Genomic DNA, 25,347 nt, shown 5'->3' with positions numbered 1-25,347 from the left:
GTGCCTGTTTTTTTTTTTCTCCCTGCAAAATAGGGAGTAAAACCAGTACATTGCTTACTGAAAACACCACACATTAATCATATTATACATTGTTAGGCACATGGTTAACCCTTTGATTGTCCCTAAATGTTAACCTCTTTCCAGCCAGTGTCATTAGTACAGTGACAGCATATAGTATTAGCACTGATCACTGTATTAGTGTCACTGGTGAAGTCAGTGTCAGCCAGTTTCTAACAAAGTGACAGTGTCAAATTGCCCACCGCACTTATTTGCGTACAGCATTGCATGACTGCGCAACTGCCAGTTAAACGTAGCGCAGTGCCAAACAGCAAAAAATGGCCTGGTTATGAAGGGGGTAAAATTCTACAGAGCTTAAAGTGGTTATGCACAATGATGTGTTGCAATGTGCTGTACTCCGCTGCATAAAAATGCAGCATGTCCTAATTTTTATCAACACATATCACTGCAGTGCAATGGTGTGTGTTGGTACTGCATTGAGAAAGGCTGCCTGGCACTGCCCAACACACACACACACACACACACACACACACACACACACACACACGAGAGGCAGTTATGTGGATGAAAATGCCTTGTTGATGAAAGGAGAATGGGCAGACCGGTTGCTGTGATATTGAGATAGTAGGGTTAGAATTTGGCGTAACCACATGAAAGCATGGATCCATCCTAACTTGTATCAATGGTTAAGGATGTGGGGGACATTTTCTTGGCACAAGCAAGGCGTACCTAATTAAGTAGCCGGTGCGCGCGCACACACACACGCCTCAAAAAAAAAAAAATTAAGGGAACACATTCAAAACACATCACATCTCAATGGGGAAAATTCTCATGCTAGATCTCTATACTGATATAGATTGGGTAATGTGTTACAAACGTAAGGATGCCCCATCATTTGATGGAAATGAAAATTATCAACCTACAGAGGACTGAATTCAAAGACACCCCGAAAATCAGACTGAAAATGATGCAGCAGGCTAGTCCATTTTGCTGAGATTTCATTGCAGCAACTCAAAATGTTACTCCGTAGTTTGTATGGCCCCCACGTGCTTGTATGTATGCCTGACAACATTGGGGCATGCTCCTAATGAGATGACAGTTGGTGTCCTGGGGTATTTCCTCCCAGATCTGGATCAGGGAATCACTGAGCTCCTGGAAAGTCTGAGGTGCAACCTGGTGGCGCCGGATTAACCAAAACATGATATCCCAGAGGTGTTCTATTGGATTTAGATCAGGCGAGCGGGGGGGCCATTCAATGGTATCAATTCTTTCATCCTCCAGGAACTGCCTGCATACTCTCGTCACATGAGGCCGGGCATTGTCATGCACCAGGAGGAGCCAATGGACCCACTGCAACAGCACAGGGTCTGACAATGGGTCTAAGGATTTAATCCCGATACCCAATGTCAGTCAGGATGCCATTGTCTAGCCTTTAGAGGTCTGTGCATCCCTCCCCAGTACATCACTGACCCACCACCAAAAGGTCATGCTGAACGATGTTACAGGCAACAAAACCTTCTCCACGGCTTCTCCAGACCCTCTCACGTCTGTCACATGTGCTCAGGGTGAACCTGCTCTCATCTGTGAAAAGCACAGGGCGCCAGTGGCAGACCTGCCAATTTTGGTGTTCAATGGCAAATGCCAATCAAGCTCTATGATGCCAGGCAGTGAGCACAGGGCCTACTAGAGGACGTCAGACCCTCAGGCAACCCTCATGAAGTCTGTTTCTTATGGTTTGGTCAGAGACATTTACACCAGTGGCCTGCTGGAGGTCATTTTGTAGGGCTCTGGCAGTGCTCATCCTGTTCCTCCTTGCACAAGGGAGCAGATATCAGCCCTGTTGATGGGTTAAGAACCTTCTACGGCCCTGTCCAGCTCTCTTAAGAGTAACTGCCTGTCTCCTGGAATCTCCTCCATGATCTTGAGACTTTGCTGGGAGACACTGCAAACCCTCTGGCATTGGCACGTATTGATGTGCCATCCTGGAGGAGTTGGACTGCCAGTGCAAACTCTGTAGGGTCCAGGTATCTCTTCATGCTACCAGTTGTGATACTGACCCTAGCCAAATGCAAAACTAGTGAAAAACAGTCAGAAAAGAGGGGTAGGGAACAAAATGTCAGTGGCCTCCAACTGCAAAACCATTCCTGTTTTGGGGGTCATTTCATTGTTGCCCATCTAGTGCACCTGCTGTTAATTTCATTAACACCAAAGCAGCTGAAACTGAACAACAACTGCCTCTGCTACTTAACTGACCAGATCAATAGCCCAGGAGTTTAATTGACTCGATGCTATACTCTGTTCAAAAAAATTAAAGGAACACTTTTTAATCAGTATGTGTGTGTATGTGTATACACACTGATTAAAAATACACATTCACTCATACATACACTCACATTTGTATTAGTAGAGAAAAAAAAGCTGGATCAAGCACCAACTCTGAATAACCGTATTTTGTCTGGAGTGCGTCCAGGTTTCCAGAGTTTTAAATTAAAGCTTTTCATAGTACCCGGCCCTCGCCAGTCTCTGGCTTTTTCTCTGTGAAATAAAAGTTAGGTGAAGGAAAAAAAAAAAAAAAAAAAAGGAGGAAATACAGTTTAGCAGCGAGTGTGCCAAAAATAGTGTTCTTCATTGCTCAGCTGAAACTTGCAAGCGTTTCCCTCCGAGCAGCAGCAGTAGTTGAAAGCTTCCCCTCCACAACAAACGAGACACTGAGCCAAGTTTTAAAGTGATCAGCACTACTCTCTCTAATGTACCATGAGGCTTTCTGGCCTTGAATAACCCACCAGCAAAAAGAAAAAAAAAAAAATGCTGCCATTCCTTGTGTTCTCCTTCCAGATACTCTACATAAACCGTCTTCAGATGGTTCTGCTATAATGGCTGACATGCTAAAACCACAGCAAACTTCACATTTCTCTTTCACGTGCCTAGGCAGCCGGCTGGCCAGTGTAAGAAGTTGAGAAAATAGGAAGCAGATCAACATACCGTCTTTTGGTTCATCTGACTCTGAGCTCATGGTGTCAGTGTGAGCCACTGGAGAACAGATTACAGCTGACGTGCACTCTCAGCAGAAGCACAGAAGTCAACTTCGCAAAAAAAAAAGAGAAAAAAAAAAAAAGTCAGAATGAAAAGAGGAAAGTTCTGCAAGTTTGGCCAATCGCATGCAGGCAGAATGGGGAGAAAGCCCCTCCCCCTTCTCAGCCACTGTCTGGAGAAGCAGCACCTTCAACACAGACGCTTATTGAGAAGTGCAGATCTGCATTGCCATAACATTACACAGAGAGGTTCCTTATTATATCATCACTTTGGGAGGGTGGGGTGTAGCTTGCTGGAACATGAATGGATTACAGGAAAGGAGCTCAGTGAGCAATGCTCTATCTTCAGCATTTCTTTAATGTGATTGTTAGAGCTGGATGCCCCAGAGCCAACAACTTCAACACTGAGCATTGATGTTACTAGAGCTCAGCCCTACAAACTGACACAGTCAGAGGTGTGTCATGTAAACTGCCAGGGCTGGGTGCATGGAAGCAGATCTGCTACAAGGAACAGGAATAACAAAACATTTCTAAGCTGCAATCAAAACAAACACACAAAGTGGAAACAAAGTACTGGAAACTAAAGCTGACCATACACACAGATTTATTTCCTTCAGCTTGCGAGCCGGCCAATAGAAATCTGAGAATGTATCAACACTAACCGCGTGAATGGACAAATCTCCACTGTCGGCACCCGCGGCTGCCAGAATACCCAAACAGTGGCAGTGTTGAATCGGATTCAAGAGCGTGGCAGTGTTGAATCGGATTCAAGAGCTGTCCGGGCAACAACTCTCGACTCGGCTCCTTTGGCAAACGACGATTGCACCCAGCTCAACAAAAAAGTCAATTGTTCAAAGGGGGCACCAACAGCTTCAATTGCAGCCCATTCACAGCAAAAAAAAGTGACCACAATCCAAACTGTGTACACAATCAGTGTTTAATACACCACATCACAATTTCTATACTTCTGTTACAAATCATTCTCCTTCAGCAATTTGCAGACATCACAATCCAACATTACAGCAAATTGCTGCCAATTGCTGGCATTGATCTGTAAGGCTCCGGTCACATGGAAGTGATTAAGCCCCCCTGTTTTAGTTACAGTCGTTTGTCGATAAGAAAATCACAAAGATTTTCTATGGGAACACGAACAGTACTTTTTTTTTTAATGCTTTGTCACTCTGTTGTTCAAAGATTGAGATCTATCAACTTGGCAGCAAAACCACTAGTGATTATTGCTCTTAAGCTTCATTCACATGTCTAAGGCTGGCCATACATTATACAATTATCTGGAGATTTTTGCTTTAGATTTACCAAAAACCATATAATAGGAGGACAAACCTAAACACTTTCAGTTGTATCCAATTAGGCAGGCCCTTGCACTAAACAGTTGAAGGTAAATCTAAAGGAAATTTGGCAGAAAATTGGAAGAGAATTGTATAATGTATGGCCAGCCTAAGAGGTGGTAAAACCAAGTGGTAGAGCTGCAGTTTTACACCCCTCCCCCCATCCACCCACCTGAACCAAGGAAAGTCTTTGAGGTCACTCTGGGATGGCATTTACAGGGTTAATTAAGGTGGTAAGGAGACAACATATTGCCTCCTCATTGCCTGCCAAAAACCTCTGAACGGGGATTCACCATGGATCACTTTTTAGAGGTTTGGCAAGTGCTGTCACACATGTGAACAGACCCTTAATGCCTTTCTATGAAATGTTGCAGCAATTACATAGGTTAGTTGCAAACTGCTGAAAGAAAGCAATCTGTAGCTAAGCACAACCCAATGCTATAGCAAATCTCCAGGGATTCCAGCGATTAGATCTCTAGCTAGAGAATATGTTTAGTCCCCGACACTAGCAACTAAATTGCTGCTACAAATTGCTAGAGTCCCTGGAGATTTGCTATAACATTGGGTTGTGCTCTGTTACAGATCACTCTCTTTCAGCAGCTCTTTCTGCACCTCCGAAAAGCAACCAGTGGTGTATCACCTTTCAAATGCATCTGACAGGTGGTGAGGAGGCGATATGTCACCTCCTTTGGACCGGATTTAACTCTGTAAATGCACCAGAGCAGCCCCATAGACTTGCATTGGTTGCGTTCAGCAGACAGCAACACCCTAGGTCTCGTTTCATTTGAAACCCTAAATGTAACTGTTTTGAGGCACCTGCTCCACTTTTGACACATTTTTATAAATTAGCCAAACAATCACTTGCTCTTCAGTTTTTTTTTTAATCTAAGCAGTCCTTTGAATCTAGTGAGACAGCACATATGAGAGCCAGCTGTTAGTTCTTGGGTGCACTTGTGTGCTTGTGCTGAAGAGCAAGTCACAAATGGGGTAAATAGAAGGTTAGTAGTTAGCATCATGCTCAGGCTATGTACATTCCTGCACACAAATTGAACATCAAGTCTAGATCTCGGCAAAAAACAAGAGACTCCGCTCTCTCCTGGCTCTCCTATCTATCCCAGCACTCCTTCAGTGTTACCTATAGCGCTGCCACCTCCCCCTCTCTGTTGGGGTCCCCCAAGGCTCTGTCCTTGGGCCCCTTCTCTTCGCCATCTACACCTGATACACTCCCACGGCTTCAACTACCCTCTCTACGCCGACGACACGCAAATCTACCTCTCTACCCCTCGCCTCACCCCTTCAGTCTCCACCCGAATCACCTGCCTACTGAACGACATATCAGACTGGATGTCACTCCACTTCCTCCTGCCTGGACTACTGCAACTCCCTCCTCACAGGCCTACCTCATCACAAACTATCCCCGCTTCAGTCTATCCTGAACTCAGCGGCCAGACTCATCCACCTTACCAACCGCTCCGTATCTGCCACCCCCCTCTGTCATTCCCTCCATTGGCTTCCGATTGCCCAACGCATAAAATTCAAACTACTAACACTGACGTACAAAGCTATTCATAATACTGCCCCAAACTACCTCACTGACCTGATACCCAAATACCACCCAACCCGTACTCTTCGCTCCTCACAAGACCTCCTATTTTCTAGCTCCCTGGTCTCCTCCTCCCATGCCAGACTACAGGACTTCCCCCATCCTCTGGAACTCCTTACCCCAATCCATCAGACTGTCACCTACCCTCCTCACCTTTAGGCGCACCCTGAAAACCCACCTCTTCAGGGAAGCCTACCCCACCCTCACCTAACAGCCGATCTCCTCCACTCCTCCTACCACTCCATCCCCCCACAGCCACTTCCTCCTGTACCACTATCCCCTCCCTCGTAGATTGTAAGCTCGAAAGAGCAGGGCCCTTGACCCCCTCGTGTATTGTTTTGTTACTGTATTGTCTCATGTACTGTCCCCCACTATATTGTACAGCGCTGAGCAAACTTTTTGGCGCTAAATACTGTATAATAATAATAATAATATATGCAGTACATCTCTGCACTATTTATTTCCCCATCTTTTTCTCTTTAAAACACTTCAAGAACAGAAAAATACCAGTTGATCCTGCCAGAAATAGAGCGAGTTATTAACTTCCTGTTGAAACTCAGAACTCTGTTTCTTCTGCACTGAAATTTAAAAGGGAGATAAGGAGAGGTGATGATCTGTAGTCCAGCAGGAGAGAACTGGGCAGGGCTGACAATTTCAGTGCCCTAGAGGCATGGATTTGTCATTTAAGGTAGAAAATTAGGAGTTCACACCATTTTTAACAGATCTAGAGGGATTTCTCTGTACTTGCAGTATTTTTAAAAGAACAAAACATATGGAAATATACCGGTGTTGCAGAGATGTACTGAATACAGCAATTCCTTTTTTGCCCATACATACACTTTAAGGAAGAACACTCACATTAATTAGGCCTGCATTCACATTGAGCATTTCATGCAATGTTACGCACATTTACAAAACATCAAATAACGTGTTGCTTCTATGTTGCCATTCATTTTAATGCCAACCCAAACATAGAACAAGAAAGCAAGTGCATCCGGGCAATTTTATTTTTTTCACAATGCAGTGGGGCTGTGCCCACACTGCATGAGCCAACTGCTTATTTTTTCTAGGGGCGATTACAGAGTTCATACTCATCTGATCTAACGTTTGTCTTGAAAACCGTGCTCCCCCATGGTCCAGCGGTGGACTATTCCTGTCTATAAAGTGTGCTGAGATCATGAACAGTCCATTTTCAAGACTGCTGGACAGCTGGGGGCGGGGGTGGGTTAAGCTGAAGGGACCAGTCTTGTGCAGGGAGGATTGGCGGATCAAGTAAGTATACCTCCGTTGACCTCTCCCCTAGGACAAAACAAGCAGTGAACCCGTGCAGTGCAGACACAGCCCCACTGTACAGGAAAACAACATTTACCTGGAGCTTTAAGGCAAAAAAAAAAAAAAAAAAAAAAAAAAAGGGTACATGAGCTATTTTGTAACTTTTGTCAATTAAAAAATTACTGGGTGTTCTTGCCCATGCCAATTTTGCACACATTCACAAAATGCTAAATGAGAAAGTAAGCTAAAGTGTACATACACAGCCTAAATATTTTTTGTTTTGGGTACAGAGTGAATGGGCTAAAACCCCCATGAGATTTGTTTTGCTTTTTGTGTCCCACTGGGGAGACTTCACTTCCTGTCCTGGAGATGCAATGGGAAATGAGAAGATCTCTTACTAAAGTTGTCACCAGAACATTTGCCCAATGGAACTTTTCCCCTTACCTCTTGCTCTGATGACACGTTTGATTTCCATGTCTCAGTGACAATGGTCTCCAGGACAAATAGAGGGGTGAATTTCTCCAGTGGAGTACAAACAGCAATGAGAATTCAGCAACTTTGTGTCACTGCACTGGAACAAGCATGTGGCATGCATAGTGATAATTCTTGATCTACTCTACATGTTCTACGGCAGAGGATCGGCATGACAAGCAGAGGCAACTAGCTTTCTTAAAATAGTATCAAGGCCAGGGCCCTGTATTTCTGTTGGGGCTGGTTCCCCCAACACATTGTAAGGCTATAAAATTATGCAGAGCTGTAAATAATAATTTTACATTTATCAAAGTAGGAAAGCAAACTGTCTTCTGGCAACAGTAAAAGGTATCATTATCTCTAGATACGGGAGAAGCCAGAGCTACAATATAAACACCAAATATACTGACAAAATAGAAGGCAATTTTGTAATAGAAATACACATATTTACATAGTAAGTTAGTAATTTTTGCAGCATGAAAATCACAGTTGCTGCCTGGGCTCACCTTACTCACAGTTTAAAAATTAGTCAAAACAGTAAAAAGAATAAAATGTACTGAAGCTGCAATACTCACCTCTTCAGTTCTGTACTCTGCAATAATTAAATTCTGCTGCTAAATGGAATCGAATGACCCTGGGTGTCAAAGGCTGAGGATATCCTGTGTATGCAAGGGGTTAAACATCACAGTGCCCTGCATGTACAGTATAATGACACAGAAATACTTGAAAAGTATATCACACAGTCTATCTGGGCTTACAAACATAAATAATACCAAATTCCAGGCTCAGCCCCTGACACCCACCTCCTTAGAGGCTCCCCACACTGTATGTTCTAGTTTTCTTTTTAATACTTACTTTTCTTCAAATGTCTTGTGACACAGTCAGTCTTCCTTTTCTTTGGCCCAAGGGGTGGCCTCTGCTGAAACGTGGTCATCACACCAGCACCGCTCTCGGCTTCAATACACTGAACAGCCATAGCTTTATGACCACTGACAGGTTAAGTGAATAACATGAATTATCTTACTGCAATGGCATCTGAAAGTTGGTGGGATATATTAGGCAGCAAGTAAACATGTCCCTGAAGTTGATGTGTTGAAAGCAGAAAAATGGGCATCACAGTTGGTTGTGTATGAGGCTGCGTGGCCACAGACCAGTCAGGGTGCCTGTGCTTACCCATGTCCACAGCCAAAACCACCTACAATGGGCATGCTCATATCAGAACTGGACCATGGAGGAATGGAAGAAGGTGGTCTGATGAATCCAGTTTTCTATTATACCATGTGGATGGCAAGGTGAGCGCATCGATTACTTGGGGAAGAGATGGCACCAGGATGCTGTATGGGGAAAAAGGTGAGCCAGTGGGGGCTGTGTGATGCCTTGGACAACGTTCTGTTGGGATACCTTGGGTCCTGCCATTCATGTGGATGTTACTTGACATGTATCACTTAACTAAACATCCTCATGGCAGTGGCCCCTTTCAGCATGATAAACTGCAAAATTGGTTCAAGGAATACAACACTGAGTTTGAAGTATTAACTTGGCCTCCAAGTTCTCCAGATCACAATCCAATTGAGCATCTGTGGGATGTGCTGGAATACCAATTCCAATCTGTGGAGGCCCCATCCCCCAACTTACAGGATCTAAGGGATCTGCTACTGATGGCTGGGAGCCAGATATCACAGTGTACCTTCAGAGGTCTAGTGGAGTCCATGCCTTTACGGGTCAAGGCTGTTTAGGCAGTAGAAGGGGGACCTACTCAATATTAGATGGGTGGTCATAAAGTTATGGCTGATTACTGTATACTAGCATTGAAAAGGCATGGGGCCACAAGTGATGGGACCATAATGCCCTGCATTCATAGTATATCCTCAATTTTCCTGAAAGATGGAGGACATCTTGTGATGGAAAAAAAAAAAAAAAAAAAAAAAAAAAAGTACTGTGAGGGACAACTCTGGATTGAAAATTATTATTGCAGCCTCAGCTGCTTTTTATATTCTGAACACTGCCTAGAAGCCAATTTTAGTTCAAAATAACTGCCTGTTGGCTTTGGGTTTTCTACTTTCACAGGTCTTTGCAAAAAAAAAAAAAAAAAAAAAGTATATATTTTTTGGAAAATATCTGTAACCATGCCTCATTTAGAGAAGGCATGACATCTTACCTTTATTCAAGATTCACCTATTCTATAGCTAAGGGGGTTTCTAAACTTTTAAATGAAGGGCCATTCCAGTGTCAGTCAGACTGCTTTGGGTTTGAATTGCAGCCCGTAGGATTAACAAACTGCCTTAGTGTTGGAGGTCAGTGGAATTCAAAAAAATTCCCCGGCAACAATAGTCAGTAGCGTAAAATTAACCCTTTCGCTGCCAGAGCGGTTTTGCAAAAATTTTTAACATTTAATAATTTTAGGTCTGAAGATTACACAAAACCCCCAAACATTATAGATTTTCTGAAAGCAGACACCCTAGAGAATAAAACAGTGGTAGTTCAAATCTTTTATGTCACAGGATATTACCGCAAAGGTCTACGAAATGCAAAATTTCAGTAAAAAACACACTAAAGTGAATTTTAGGGCAAACAAATGAAATAAATTACCCAATTTTTTGGTTCTCCCCATGCCTGCTGTTACTATTTGAAGAAAGTGTGGCTGTGCGGGTCTCCACCCACAGGGCTACGTCATTCATTCACAGAATTCTGTGAATGAATCAACTACAAGTACCAACAGCCTTTGCAGTTTTTGGCTTGTAGTTCTCAATGAAGTACCAGGGTGCTGTTGAGAACTCTATCTAGTTCATTGATGCTTCCTGTCAGTGTGTAACTGCCTACTCATACAAGCAAACAGCTTACACTGACAGTCTGCAAAAATCCTGCATTGCACCCATGATCGGGTGATTGTGGGTGCAATGCTTTGTATGCTCCTAACAAAAACAAATAATAAATTCTACAACATTAGTCAATTGGAATAACTTGACATCAGTGGTCTGTAGGAATAACAATTGCCAAGTGGGCAATTGGACAAAGCTTAAAGTGGTTGTAAAGGCTCAAGGTTTCTGCCTTCATGCATTCTGTGCATTAAGGTAAAGGAAAAAAAACAAAACAAAACACTGTGTGCAGCAACCCCCCCCCCCCCCCCAACCTCCTGTAATACTTACCCGAGCCCTTTTAAAGCCTCGGCTCTCCAGGGACGCTCCCTCATCATTAAAATACAATATAAAGTGCAGCGCTAAAATTATAAATGTGACATAAAAAAATATATATAAAAAAAGTCCCAATAAAGGTGACCTCGGGTAACAATGCACACTGACCAGAAGTGCACATAAATAGTGCAATGTAGCAAAGATGGAGTTCAGAAAGTAGTCATCAGCATGAAGAGGGTAGATGTATTCCCTTGATCAAAGAAGATCCACACGGTGAAGACAAAAACGGGGCAGGATAGATCCACTAGACAGCAAAAAGGAATCACAGCTCCACCAAAGAAAGCCACCACTCCTCCACTGCACATCAACGATATCTAGGAAGAAATGCTCCCCACTCTCCAACAATAAATCAGAGTTCTATGTAAGCAACAGTCTGTGTGACTAAAAGTGCCAGGTAACTGGTAGGATCAATGGCGGTGCTCCATGAGAAATAGCAGAATTACGCACTCACCAGATGCGTAATAGTTATACGCATGAAGTATCACATCTAGGGATTTCCTCATCAGATATCGGTCTGGTCAGGGTTAGGTACTCATCCTTCAGTGTGGTAATCAGCAAAGAGCCCAGGAATCAGATTTATTGGATCCAGGTACCAGAGGTCCCTTTAAGGGATAGGTAGAAGAGGGTGCCTATTTACAGGATATCTTCCTTCTCTGGGTCAGGGGACTGGATCTCAGTAGTGGGCTCTGCAAATAAATACTCCTTCCAAAATCAAAGATGGCCGCCGGGCCTCCACATGGCTCCGGCGGCTTAGCGGCACGACGTCCTGGCTCCTCCTTACGCGTTACGTGCGCACGCACTTCATCAGAGGAAGAGACTTTATGATTGTATTGGATGTTATAGCCCCTTGGGCCTTCTTTGTAACTGTTAGTCTCCAATAAAAAGTTCCTGGCTCCCACGATGATCCATCCAGGAAGTGCTGCTCCTTCCGTCACTCCGGCCACTCCCTCACTCCTGCCGCTCGGCTCCGCCTGCTCCCTCATCATTGACCGAGACATCAGCGGGAGCCACTGGCTATCACAGCCAATCACAGGAGAGGGGGTGCCAATTTGCAGCTCTGTGTGTGAATGAACATGCTGAGCAGCAGCTCGGGAGTGAGCCTGCTTGGGTGCCCCTGTAGCAAGCTGCTTGCTCTGGGGGCAACTGGCAGGGGGGAGGAGCCAGGAGCACCAGTGGGGGATCGAGGCTGCTCTGCGCAAAACTATTACACAGAGCAGGTAAGTATAACAGGTTTGTTATATATATATATATATATATATATAAAAATTGTCTTTAAATATCACTTTTACACATGTATCATGGTAAACATGGCAAAACTCCACTTTCACTGCAGTCAATATAAACACAACACCTGTAATAAGCAAGCTACACGAAGACCAAGGAGCTCTAACAGGTCAGAGACAAAGCTCTGAAGAAGTATAAATCAGGGTTGGGCTATTATACAGGATTTATTTAGCGCCAACAGTTTGCTCAGCGCTGTACATTATAACATTATAATGGGAGACAGTACACGGGACAGTACAGTAACAATACGATTCAATACACGAGGGGTTCGAGTGCCCTGCTCCTTGGAGCTTACAATCTAGGAGGGAGGGGATAGTGGTACAGGAGGAAATAGCAGTGAGGGATGGAGTGGTAGGAAGAGTGGAGGAGTTCAGTAATTGGCTGAGGGCTGGGTAGGCTTCCCTGAAGAGATAGGTTTTCAGAGTGCGCCTAAAGGTGAGGAGAGTAGGTGATAGTCTGATGGATTGGGGTAGGGAGTTCCAGAAGATGGGGAAAGCCCTGGAGAAGTCCTGGAGACGGGCATGGGAGGAGGAGACCAGGGAACTAGAGAGTAGGAGGTCTTGTGAGGAGCGGAGAGTACGTTTTGTGTGGTATTTGGATACCAGATCGGTGAGGTAGTTTGGGGCAGTATTATGAACAGCTTTATACGTCAATGTTAGTATTTTTAATTTTATCTGTTGGGCAATCGGAAGCCAGTGAAGAGATTGGCAGAGAGGGGTGGCGGACACGGAGCGGTTAGTAAGGTGGACGAGTCTGGCCGAAGCATTCAAGATAGACTGAAGCGGGGATAGCCTGTGGTAAGGTAAGCCGGTGAGGAGGGAGTTACAGTAGTCAAGTTGTGAAATAATAAGGGAGTGAATGAGTTGCTTAGTGGTTTCCGGAATTAGGAATGGTCATATTTTGGAGATGTTGCGGAGATTAACTCTACATGAGTTTGTCAGCGAATGGACCTGGGGCTGGAAGGACAGATTGGAGTCAAGGATGACACCTAGTACTCTGGCTTGAGGGGAGGGACTGATGGTGATGTTGTTGGTCTTGATGGAGAAGGCGGGCTGGGGGGCAAATTAAAAAAAAAATTTCAAACCTTGCACAGCCCATGGCGCACCAAAAAATGAATGATAAATTGGAAAGAATACGGCACCGCAACGAACCAGGTAAGAGAAGGTAACCCACAGACTGGACAAAAAAAAAAAAAGTCAATAATAAGACGCACACTCAAGATTTCAGAGTTTTTTTGTCTTCATTGCTGTTTGTGCCACAATAAAAAATTTTTTGCACCATTACAGGCATGTTGTGCACATCATAGTATAATGTCCTAAAAAATCCAGGTTGTAATTACCAAAGCAGGAGAGAAAAAAAAAAAAAAAGGGGGGGGGATAATTACTTTTGCAAGGTATGCTCACGCATCCTAACAAGATAGGCTATAGAATGATCCATATTGAATACTGTGCACAGTTCACTCTTCAGAGCAAATTAATTATATACAATCAAAATCTCCCATCAAGGAGTATGTTAAGACATCAACAAGGACCCAAATAATGACAGTGAATGGGTTAACAAATACCCAGGCTCCAGGACACAATTTCTAGTCACCATGGCCACCTGGCACTTAGGATTTGTCAAGCCCTGCCTGAACCTGTCATAGTGGCACATACTCTTTAATGGAGGATTTTGAATATGTATGCATATGGCCACAGCTAGTGCGTTGCTGGTATTTGGGAGAAAGCAAAAAAAAAAAAAAAAAAAAAAAAAAAAATTGAAAAACTAGATACATATGACAATTCGTGAAATCTGGAGCCACGGTGAATATGTTGCCATGTAATCATAAATCATGATGCCCTGTACTACAGCAACCTATGAGATGATGGATTGGAAAATGTCAGCTAATTATTTGTTCTGAACCAAAACTGGGAGTTCCTATTTCAAATGCTTAGATATAGGAGGCCAGTAGCAATCCTCAAAGATGATTTCAGTCTTATGTTCGTGTACCGCACAATGCAAAACTTCCTGAGCATAAAAGAGAACAGCTTGCATTCTCGCACTAAGTAAGATAGGCCAATCATTGAAAACAATACTGCAAAACGATTGTTGATTTAAAAAAAAAAAAAAAAAACGACTTGCCCTGTGATGACTTTGCTATGGAAAGGTGACAATCAGGGAAAGCGCACGGATTGAACAGATTGTCACCACAGGGTTGGCTCTGAGTCCTTAGAAGGAATGAGCTCTAAAAGATACTATTATTGTTGACATCAAAAGCAGCAGTTTCCAAAAGCTGCACATTCCTAATTTGTAGGCGCATTTGCTACCAAGGCTCTGGCTGAAACCTTGCTTGCTCAACATTTACATTTTAAATCCCAACTAAAAACTTTCATTTCAATTCAGCTAAATACATCTCAGGGGCATCAAAATAAAAGATGTACAAAAGTTGTAAAGCACCCAGCCTGAGTAGAAAAGCTTGTCAACTGCCAGCATGCTGTAAAGGACCTTAGCTCCCTGCGTGGAAGCAGTGGCCTCTCTGCAGACAAACTCCCTGCTGAGTCAGAGCTAAAATTCTCCAATCAGCAGTGAGCACAAGCTTTGCAGATTGCAGAGCTATAGCAGCCCTCCACAGTGGTTGTAAATGTAGGCTTCCAATATGTCCTCATTGTGAAAATGCTAGTTGTCCAACTGAGTGAAGTGAATTGTAATCTTTAATGCTAATGCATCTTACAGTAATTATAGCATTTAAAGTCTGTAGATTTAGCAAGTACTAACCTAAATTGTCAGTTAATATTTCATAATCTAATATCATAAAGGATTATTTTGAAAACATTTGAACACAATTAGGGACTATTTGTAAGAAATCAACAAATATTAGCTTAAAAATGGAGAAACACCGGGGTACAGAATTGTGGATAAATGCTGATGCGTTGAGTCAACCACAGGCGACAAATATAAATCTCAGGGACTCTGGTGGAGAGATTTCTACCCTCCCATCTCCACCTATCTCTCATACACAATACAATGGGCGTCTACAATGTCCTATGTAATGGTTCTTTACTTAAAGTATGGACTTGGGGGAAAAAAAAAAAATCATGTATACTAACCTAGGTTGATGCAGCATTGGTCCAATGCTGCATCTGTCCCCCACCAGCTTTGTAGTGAGAACTGAGCGATCAATCACCGCTGCTCACTCAATTCTCCCCTTTGCTCTGAGAAGATTCCTGACCGTCATTCACTGCCTCTCTGCTCTGCCCCTCCAGTGCTCACTTGGAGTGCTGGGCTTCACAGCATGGGCTGGCTCAAGTTGTCGTCGGATTGCTGAAAGGCTGAGCAAAGTGCTAGTCCAGGCTTCTGGGTGGATACCGACCAAATAATTGGGATCTTTTCAGAGCCCTGGACTGCCAGTGACTTTAGCCTGCAGTGTCTGGCAGTATCTGCTGCTGCCTGTAGACATGTGACAGCTATAGCCAGTGCTATAAAGTATTTTAATGTTTTTCATTGATTAGGTAAAAATGCGTATTAGTTTTTGCCTAAAAAAAAACTTGCAACTATATATTTAGTTTGTATACAGTATATGTTCTGCATTTTTTATATTTGTAAAAAATCTTCACCTATACGGAGATCTGACTGGCATGGGTATCTGGCAACATCTGCGGCAGCACTTAGAAATGAGGCTGCTATGGCCAGTACTATGGGTATGTTAATAATTTTGGTAGGTAAAACTGTGCAGTGATAGTTTCTACTTTTCAAAACTTGAAACTATATATTTAGCTTGCATGTTATATGAAACTTTAAATTAAAACAGCAAAAGTGTTACATGATGCTACAAATCTAGAAGGACAGTCCATATATTTTCTACTGCTGTCCTTTGGAAAGCATGAAACAATTAGATAAATCGTACAATCCATAAAGTAGTTACAAACAAAGAAAGGATTCATGTGTGCTTTAGGTGGTTTTATAAAGGATTAGCTGCTAAATAATCTATAAACAAATCAGACATGTTGCTGTAACCATACTAGTTAAATTTCCAGCGGACAAAGACCCTTGGTGTATATCCATTTGGCCTTTGTTTATGTCTTGAATTTAGGCCATTACAGGTAATTACCGTATTGAATTTCCTCTCTGCTAAAGTGTATTATACTAACGGTTTTCAGGCCATATAGCCATGCAGAGCAGATATTCTGAATCTTTTTGTATATATTCTGAGCTAAAAAGTTTAAAGGGACCCTCTAATTTAAAAGCAAATTGTACCCCTGCTGTGGACCACTTCATGTATTAAAGTGTTACTAAACCCAGGACCCTGCATTCACTCTATCTGGTCTTCCAAAGTACAAAGGACATGAAAATACAATTATGTTACTAAATATAAACTGCTGATGAGAAAAAAGGTATTTAGCAGTCTTGCGACTTCTATCAGTGTCCAGCAGAGCACTGGTTAAAGCTTGTAGGAGGAGTTTTAATTTTTCTCTAGGAGGATGCATAACCCCTGACCTCTGTCTGGACAGTGCCGATTGGTCCTGTGCTGATCACATGCATTCTCGCAAAAAAAAAAAAAAATTAAAAAAACCTCTCTAGCAATACATACCAAACTGAGCATGTGCAGAGTGATGCCACGCGTTATGTCTTATCAGAAGATAAGAGGGGGGCACTGGAAGAAGGAGAGGATCAGAGAAGACAGGATCAATCAGCGTTTTTACACAATGCAGAGGATTAACCCCTATACAGACTTATTTCACTGTTGTGGGTTTAGTAACACTAACTAGGGGGCATATAATATTTATAAAAGTAGTGAATGTGACATTCACCAAACATTTATTGTGGCTGAATCTTCCTTGTGCATGTGTTTTAATTAACAAGGGAAATCTTTGGAGTCAGACAGACCATTCCCTGCTTTACACTAACAAAGAAAGTTTCAGCTGAAGTTGCGCTTTAAAAGTGGTGGAGTGTGGTGACGTTTCACTGCAAGAATACCCAATCACATGCATAAAAAAAAAAAAAAAAAAAGTTTTTGCTTGCAGATGATGGAAAGAAGCAGAGCTTCACTATCTAAAAGTTAAGCCAGAACCGAGTCTTTCAATACGGTTATGTTCATGAGCACACTAGCAAACCTACTAAGAAAGGGCTTGAAAAGAAGTAATAGAGCAAAGGGGTGTCCAAACTACGGCCCTCTAGGTGTTGAGGAACTGCAAGTCCCATAAGGCATTCAAGACTGACAGCTATAAGAAAGACTCCCAGAGGCAGAGGCATGATGGGACTTGCAGTACTTCAAGGAGGAGTGGATTTGATATCAAAGAGTGGAGGTCCATAGGCATTATACAAAATTAACTGTGCATTTCTGATACGCAGGAGTGTCATTCATTCTTAATAGTAACCCCATGCATTGACAACCATGATGTGACTTGGAGAAAAAAAAAAAAGAAAAAAAAAGGAGCCAGGGACCTCTTTCCCTGTGTTTTTGCTGGCAGGGAAGCCCACTGAAATGAATGAATACAGGCAGCATGCAGCCACACAGATATGAACCCAGGGCTCGTACATGTGTTTGGAGGGACGGTAAAAATGAGTATTTACCACCCCAAACTTCTCTTCGTTAACTGCAGTGGCAAAAGCCAGGGACATACACATGCTGTGGTCACTGCTGGAAGTATACCCCCAGATTAATGAGGCTGCACTACAACTGCCCTGTAACCACATGCATTGCACATGGTTGTGGTACAATGATGCTGTATTTAGGGGGTTAAAACAGGTGGTAAGAAGGCGACATATCACCTCATCAATACATGTTAAATTCTTCTGAAAAGTGATCTGAGCATGATTTACTTTTTAGAGGAGCAGCTCAGTAAATGCATTTCTAAAAAGGTGCTATTGACATGAAATTTTCACCACATATCAGTAACAACCCATGCAAGCCATACACACAGAGAAACCAAAACAAATAAGATCCGGAATTAAGTTATGTGTAATAAAATGGAATGACACAGGGAAAAAAAAAAGTATAGAACCCGCTAACTGAAATGTATTTAATACTTCGTACAAAATCCTTTGTTGGTAATGACCGCTTCAAGATGCCTCCTGTATGGAGAAACTAGTTGGATACATGGCTCAGGTGTGATTTTGGCCCATTCTTCCACACAGTCTTCAAATCTTGAAGGTTCCGAGGGCCTCTTCTATGAACTCTGATCTTTAGTTCTTTCCATAGATGTTCTATTGGATTCAAGTCAGGTGACTGGCTGGGCTATTCCAGCAGCTTTATTTTATTTTTCTTTCTTTGTAACCAATTGAGAGTTTCCTTGGCTTTGTGTTTGGGATTATTGGCTTGCTGAAATGTCCACCCTCGTTTCATCTTCATCATCCTGGTAGATGGCAGCAGATTCTTATCAAGAACGTCTTGGCACATTTTTCCATTCATCCTTCCTTTAACGACAAAGTTTGTCAGTACCGTATGCTGAAAAACAGCCCCACACCATGATGTTCGCATCTCCAAATGTCACTGTTGGTATGGTGATTTTGGGGTGATGTGCCATGCCATTTGACCTCCAAACATGGTGTGTATTACGGCATCCAAAGAGTTCAGTTTTGGTCTCATCTGACCAGAGTATATTCTCCCAGTATTTCACAGGTCTAAATGTTGTGCAGCAAACTTTAAAATTTCAACATGCTTTTTCTTCAATGGAGTCTTGCGAGGGGAGCGTGCATTCAGGCCATGATGGTTGAGTGCATTACGGTTTTCTTTGAAACAATTGTACCTGCCAATTCCAGGTCTTTCTGAAGCTCTCCACAAGTGGTCCTTGGCTCATGGACAACTCTTCCGTTAATTATTTTCACTCCTGTCAGAAATCTTGCAATGAGCACCTGGTTGTGGACGGTTTATGGTGAAATGATGTTCTTTCCACTTCTGGATTATGGCCCCAACAGTGCTCACTGGACCATTCAGAAGTTTAGAAGTCCTTCTGTAGCCAATGCCATCAGTATGTTTTGCATCAATAAGGTTGCAAAGGTCTTGAGAGAGAGCTTTGCTTTTACCCATCATGAGATGTTTCTTGTGTGATACCTTGCTAATGAGACACTTTTATAGGCCATCAGTTGAGACTGAACCAGCTGATATTAATTTGCATTAACAAGAGGCAGGATTACTTTCCAGTTACTGATAGATTTACACTGGTGTCTAGGCTTTCCATGCCTTTTCGCACCTCCCTTTCTTCAGTTGTTCAATACTTTTTACCTGTGTCATTCCATTTTGTTACACATAATAAAAGGATAAGTTCACCTTTTTGACAAAAATAATAAATGCAAGCGGGAGCTTGGTGGGATCTGAAAGACTCTCAGCCAGGATGTTGCAGCACCCCTGAGGCCTTTAGGCAGTACCCCAGTTGGGAAAAGCTGATATATGTGCAGTGTATGTACAGTATATACTATAATGTATACAGAATGCATAGGTTTATTTTTTACTTTAAATTTTTATAAATGTTGCGTTTGTATGCATTAATTGTGGTTTTAGTGTTTTTTTGTAACACATGGTTTAACATCTGAGCATTAACAGGGGACTTGCATAAAGAGTAGAACCATATTTTTATTCTACCAGTCCTGTGTTTTCAGAAATTGGTTTGGGTTCTTTTACAAACTCTGAAAGCTGCAAGTGAAAATTGATAAAAGTGAAAGAATAAAGAATGGAGGGCCTAACTGCAGAAGGGTTAAAGCAAGTTGAAAAATAACAGACTTACTGGCAGGATCAAAACTGTTACAGGAGAGAACTCTAAGAAAACCTCAGTACATGTTGGAAGGCTGGCGCATGCTCATACTTATGTGCATACTCATAATTCTGACCAAAAGGTCAATACAAAACTGGTATTGTCACACTCGCACAAACGTATTAGCGTGTGCAGAAAACTATGCATGAACACACGTACGAGCACTGGCGCCAAACAGCCTATTTGTGGGCACTCGGACATGGATGATTGCAGAGTGGTCTTCAGCTAGTTCCCGCTTTACCTGAGCCTTGAGCCGTTATACCTGGTTACCTGTGCACGACTTGGCTTGCCCCTTACCTGTCAATGGATTTCTGCCTGCCTACTGCGACTTTGGCTTGTATACGGACTCTTCTCCTGTCTTGCATTCCTGTACCCCACTCACTGTCTGGTTGTGTACCAATCCCGGCTTGTATCCAGACTCCATCTCTACCTGGTGTTCCTGTACCTAGCTGCCTGGCTGTTGATGACCTTTTGGGTTGTGTCCTGGCTACCCTCCTTGTTCCAATTCCTGGTTCCTGTCTGGTGATCCATGGTCATTTGCTTCCTGAAAATCCCATCTGGTGCTACCTGCTACACTGGCCCTTGTGCCACTTTGTGCCCCCACACTTCCTGGCATCACTACCAAGGGTGTTGGACAAGAGGTGCAAGAGAAGCCCCCTCTCCAGCTCCATCTCCACCAGGTACGTGAAAGGAAAAAAAAACAAAAAAAAAAAAAAAACATGAACTAGTGAAACAATCCTCCACCCCCTTTAACATTTGGTTTTTGCCTCTCTTGCACTTACTTCTCCCTCCTCTATTCTCTAAATCTATTGCTTTACCCATACATTTTTGTTTCAGAACACCACACACCTAAAACTAGGTGTCAATCCCATGGTACAATCTCACCATTTTGTCTGAAACAGATGGAAAAGGAATGACCTTTTTTCAAAAAGATGTAGAACAGTCAGCCATTGCTATGAATTTTTTCATGCTATATTCTTTTGCGATTTCTAAATTACCATCATCTTGTTAGAAAACGCAGAACAATAATTCCAAACAATTGAAAAAATATAGTTTTCTTTCTTAACAAATTTCCAATGCTTCAGTGTCTTGCCACCTTGCACATTATAGGGGAGAGTTGCTAAAGCTGGTGCAGCTGTGCATAGTATCCAAATCAGCTTTCAGATTTTATTGTCAAAGCTTAATTGAACAAACTGGTTAGAATCTGATTGGTTACTATGCACAGCTGCCCCAGATTCTGTGTGCGCCAGTTTTAGCAAAATTTCCCCCAGGTCTATCTCTAAGAAGGTAACAAATAAAACACACTTACGTGACCTCAGCATTTCTTTTGGTAATTGCCTGGTCGGTGACCACGAGGCAAGGATTGCCTTTTCCTTTAATAATGTTCTGTGCTAAATTAGCTACCAGTCTTCAATACCTAGGTCACAGAACCTGTTCACACTAGCAGGAACCCAACATGCACCACCCATAATAGAAACAGATTTTATGTTTGCTAAACAGAGAAGATTAACTCTGTTTGCGATTATAGGGGTTACATTTCAAAATGAATACCAAGCTTGTAATTTCAAATTACATTTTACCAGCATTAAAAATAAATAAATCACACAAATGTCCCATTAAACTCTTCCATGCCCCCAATAGAGAACAATCCATGGAAGTAACTATAAAAAACTAATTTTCTTTACACACACACACACACGTGCGCGCTCTCCCCCAATATATACATATTTTGGGGGGAGAGCAACTCCAATAAAATTCACCAACAGCATCCTTGCTTTTTAGTTACATTTCTGCATACAATTTTATAAAAGGGTTACCCAATATAATTTCAAAGTGCATGTAGTGTCGGCTTAAAGCCTGGTAGTAAAAACAGTTGCAAAATAACTTCTCTGCAAGTTAAGGGCATAATGTGCTAGCATTAGTGGTGCACCGAAATTAAAATTCTGGTGCTGAAACCGAACATTCAAAATGCACTTGGCCGAAAACCAAACTTTGCAGGTTTTTAAAAATGAATATACAATGAAGGAACTAAGTATTTGATCCTCTGCTGATTTTGAATGTTTGCCCACTCACAAAGAAATGATCAGTCTAAAAATTGAATGGTAGGTGTATTGTAACAGAGACAGACTAGCAACAAAAAAATTAAAAAGAAATGCATGTCTAACAAATTATGCACGGATTTGCATGTTCAGGAGGGAAATAAGTATTTGATCCCCTATCATTCAGCAGGATTTATGGCTACCAGGTGTCTGCTTCTAATCTCAGCTTATTGCCTGTATGAAAGTCTCTTAAAGGGAGTGTTGCTAATCTCATTTTGTTACCTGTATAAAAGACACCTGTCCACAGGAGCAATCAAACAATCAGATTCCAAACTCTCCACCATGGCAAAGACCAAAGAGCTGTCCAAGGATGTCAGGGACAAGACTGTATACCTGCACAAGGTGCACCATGCAAGATCTCACCTTGTGGAGTGTCAATGATCATGAGAACAGTGAGGAATCATCCCAGAACTACACGTGAGGATCTTGTCAATGATCTCCACGCAGCTGGGACCACAGTTACCAAGAAAACAATTGTAACACACTATGCCAACAAGGACTGAAATCCTGCAGTGCCCGCAAGGTCCCTCTGCTCAAGAAAGCACATGTCCAGGCCCATCTGAAGCTTGCCACTGAACATCTGAATGATGCAGAGGAGGAATGGTTGAAAGTGTTGTGGTCAGATGAGACCAAAACCTAGTTCTTTGGCATCAACTCAACTCACCGTGTTTGGAGGAGGAGGAATGCTGCCATGACCCAAAGAACACTATCTAAACTGAGAAAAACATGGTGGTGGACACATTCTGCTTTGGGGGTGTTTTTATGCTAAGGGGACAGGACAACTGCACCACGTCAAAGGGACGATGGACGGGGCAATGTACCGTCAAATCTTCAGTGAGAACCTTCTTTCCTCAGCCAGGGCATTGAAAATGGGTCATGGATGGATTTTACAGCATGACAATGATCTAAAACACATGGCCAAGGCAACAAAGGAGTGGCTCAAGAAGCACGTTAAGGTCCTGGAGTGGCCTAGCCTGTCTCCAGACCTTAATCCGATTGAAAAATCTGTGAAGGGAGCTGAAAGTTCCAGTTACCAAATGTCAGCCACCAAAACTTACAGACTTGGAGAGGATCTGCCAAGAGTGGGCCAAAATCCCTACTGAGATGTGGGCAAACCTGGTGGCCAACTACAGGAATTGTCTGACCTCTCTGATTGCCAACAAGAGATTTGACACCAAGTACTAAGTCATGTTTTGAGAAGGGGATCAAATACTTATTTCCCTCGTGAACATGCAAATTAGTGCAAAAATTTGTTAGACATGCATTTCTTTTGAATTTTTTGCTGCTATTCTGTCTCTGTGTTACAATACACCTACCATTCGATTTCTGATCTGCATTAAATTAGCCTCAGAACCTGTGTAAATAATATGTGTTCGGTTTTAAAAAGGATGAGGTGACAACCCTATTGTAGATGCTTGTTCTTCAATAACTTTGTTATTGTATACAGATTTTCAGATTGGCTGTTAGGACTCAGAATTGTGTAAAAGCTATTGAGATAACAAGTCAGCTATGTAGGCAGTGCTTTGTTATTTCGATGAGTTGGCTGACATAGATGTGCATTGTGAAGAACAGCGGTAATCACAGCCATTTTGCTGTCCTGCAAAGAAGGAAGCAGAGCCTGCATATGTCAATATGGCTAAAGCCAGCAACAGACAGTTCGAATCTCGACTGGTTCAGCAGGGACCAGCTGAAATTCAACCCTTGTATGGTCAGGCTGAATATATCCAAATGTGATTTACTGATCAACTTGGGTACAACCAGCCTGTTGGTTGCAGGAAAGAAAATTGCTCCATCTATGGTTGGCTTAACCCCACTGTATGTTCATATAATTAAATTTTATATACAAAGTTTTTTTTTTTTCATGTTTAATAATATCTTTGAAAGTGAAAGTAAAATAAAATCCCAAATTTTGGGTTGTCCCCAGAACACTAACAGGGGGGAAATCTTCCAATGGGGACGTTTTTCCTTTCGTTACACTTTAAGGTGGAACAGCTGTAACAACTTTTGTATTTATTTTTTTTAATTGTGCCATTACAAAACACGTTACTTTGTTTCTATGTGTTCTGAAGTGAAATTTTGCATGCATTAGCAAGGAAGGTTGGGGTGCCATTAAAAATGAATGGCACTGGCCAATGCCCATTAGCTATTAATCCCTTTACGCCGGCGCTTCCCGGCCCTTTAAGAGTTTCAGGAGGAGGGGTTTAGGGTCATGTGACTGCCGTGACATGATCAGGAAAGGTACCGATCGAAAGAGGAGATCAGGACCTGTGAGTACCAGACATGTGTGCTGGAAGCGCGCAAAAGGGATGCATTTTTTTGTGCGTTGCGGATATGCACAAGACTTTTTATGCATTCCTGCATTGCATAAATTTGAACCTAGCCTAAAATGTACAGAACGTAAGCAGTTTTAAAGAGAAGAAACTCTCTCAAGATTTTATCACTGAATCCTGTTGGAAAGATAAACAACGGAACAAGTGGGCAGCACAGTGGCTAAATGGTAAGCACTTCCACCTGGCAATACTAGGGTCGTTGGTTCGAATCCCAGCCCCGGCACCACCTGCATGGAGTTTGCATGTCCTCCCTGTGCCTGCGTGGGTTTCCTCTGGGTACTCTAGTTTCCTCCCACACGCCAAAGACATGCTGGTAGGTGAATTGGTTCCTGTCTAAATTGGCCCTAGTATGTGTATGTAAGTTAGGGACCTTCGATTGTACACCCCTTGAGGGTTAGGGACTGATGTGAATGTACAATATATATGTAAAGCGCTGCGTAAATTGACAGCGCTATATAAGTACCTGAAATAAACAACAAGGAAGGAGATATCTCAAGGGGACATAGGGTTTGAACCTCTGTTAAGTTGTCATTGCTCTCTAACACCCTCCCCCCCACAACAAAGACTAAAAGAAAGGTTCGCTCCGGACTTCAAAACAGTAGTGCCATTTAACAGTAAAAATGATAACATGGTTAGTAATAGGACTCCTTATGATAATTTAAATGACCAGAAACAAAAAAAACATGTTGTGCCTGTTGTAAAAACACTGACTTGACAGCTTCGTATGACCTTTATGGTTCTTCTCTGTTTACTGGTAAATATATATCATCCCTTGTTGTTGGGAAAACAAACGGAGATGATATCCCTAATGGAATATTTAGATGAACGTGTATTTGTGGAAACCTTCTGACCTTGTTCTCTCCTAGGTCTATTTTAAATTGTACAACTCCACAATTCTTTTTAAAGGAAAAAAATACTGTCTATTTTCAAATATATATAAATGTATATAAAAATAACTGATGAATCAAATCTGT

General features: G+C 42.3%; 1 protein-coding gene across 4 annotated transcripts in view; it reads right to left on the bottom strand.

Moving 5' to 3' along the window:
• Nucleotides 1-25,347, bottom strand: part of TNFAIP8 (TNF alpha induced protein 8) — a 128,679-nt gene that overhangs the window by 36,832 nt on the left and 66,500 nt on the right. Inside the window, exon 1 of one of the 4 annotated variants that reach the window (XM_089673351.1) lies at nt 21,254-21,281. The exons of 2 other annotated variants lie outside the window; for them this stretch is intronic. In XM_089673351.1, coding sequence (XP_089529477.1) covers nt 21,254-21,266 — 13 coding nt within the window. In that variant the 5' untranslated portion in view covers nt 21,267-21,281. Of the gene's footprint in view, nt 1-3,000; nt 3,153-21,253; nt 21,282-25,347 lie in introns of those variants that run through there. One more of the 4 variants, XM_089673269.1, reaches the window with a different exon arrangement.

Source organism: Staurois parvus, unplaced genomic scaffold (genome assembly GCF_062004578.1).
Source record: "Staurois parvus isolate SC_StPar_1 unplaced genomic scaffold, SC_StPar_1.0 ptg000004l, whole genome shotgun sequence".
Taxonomy (NCBI): Eukaryota; Metazoa; Chordata; class Amphibia; order Anura; family Ranidae; genus Staurois; species Staurois parvus.
Note: the sequence above shows the minus strand (reverse complement) of the source record. Positions and strands in the feature narration are given on the sequence as shown.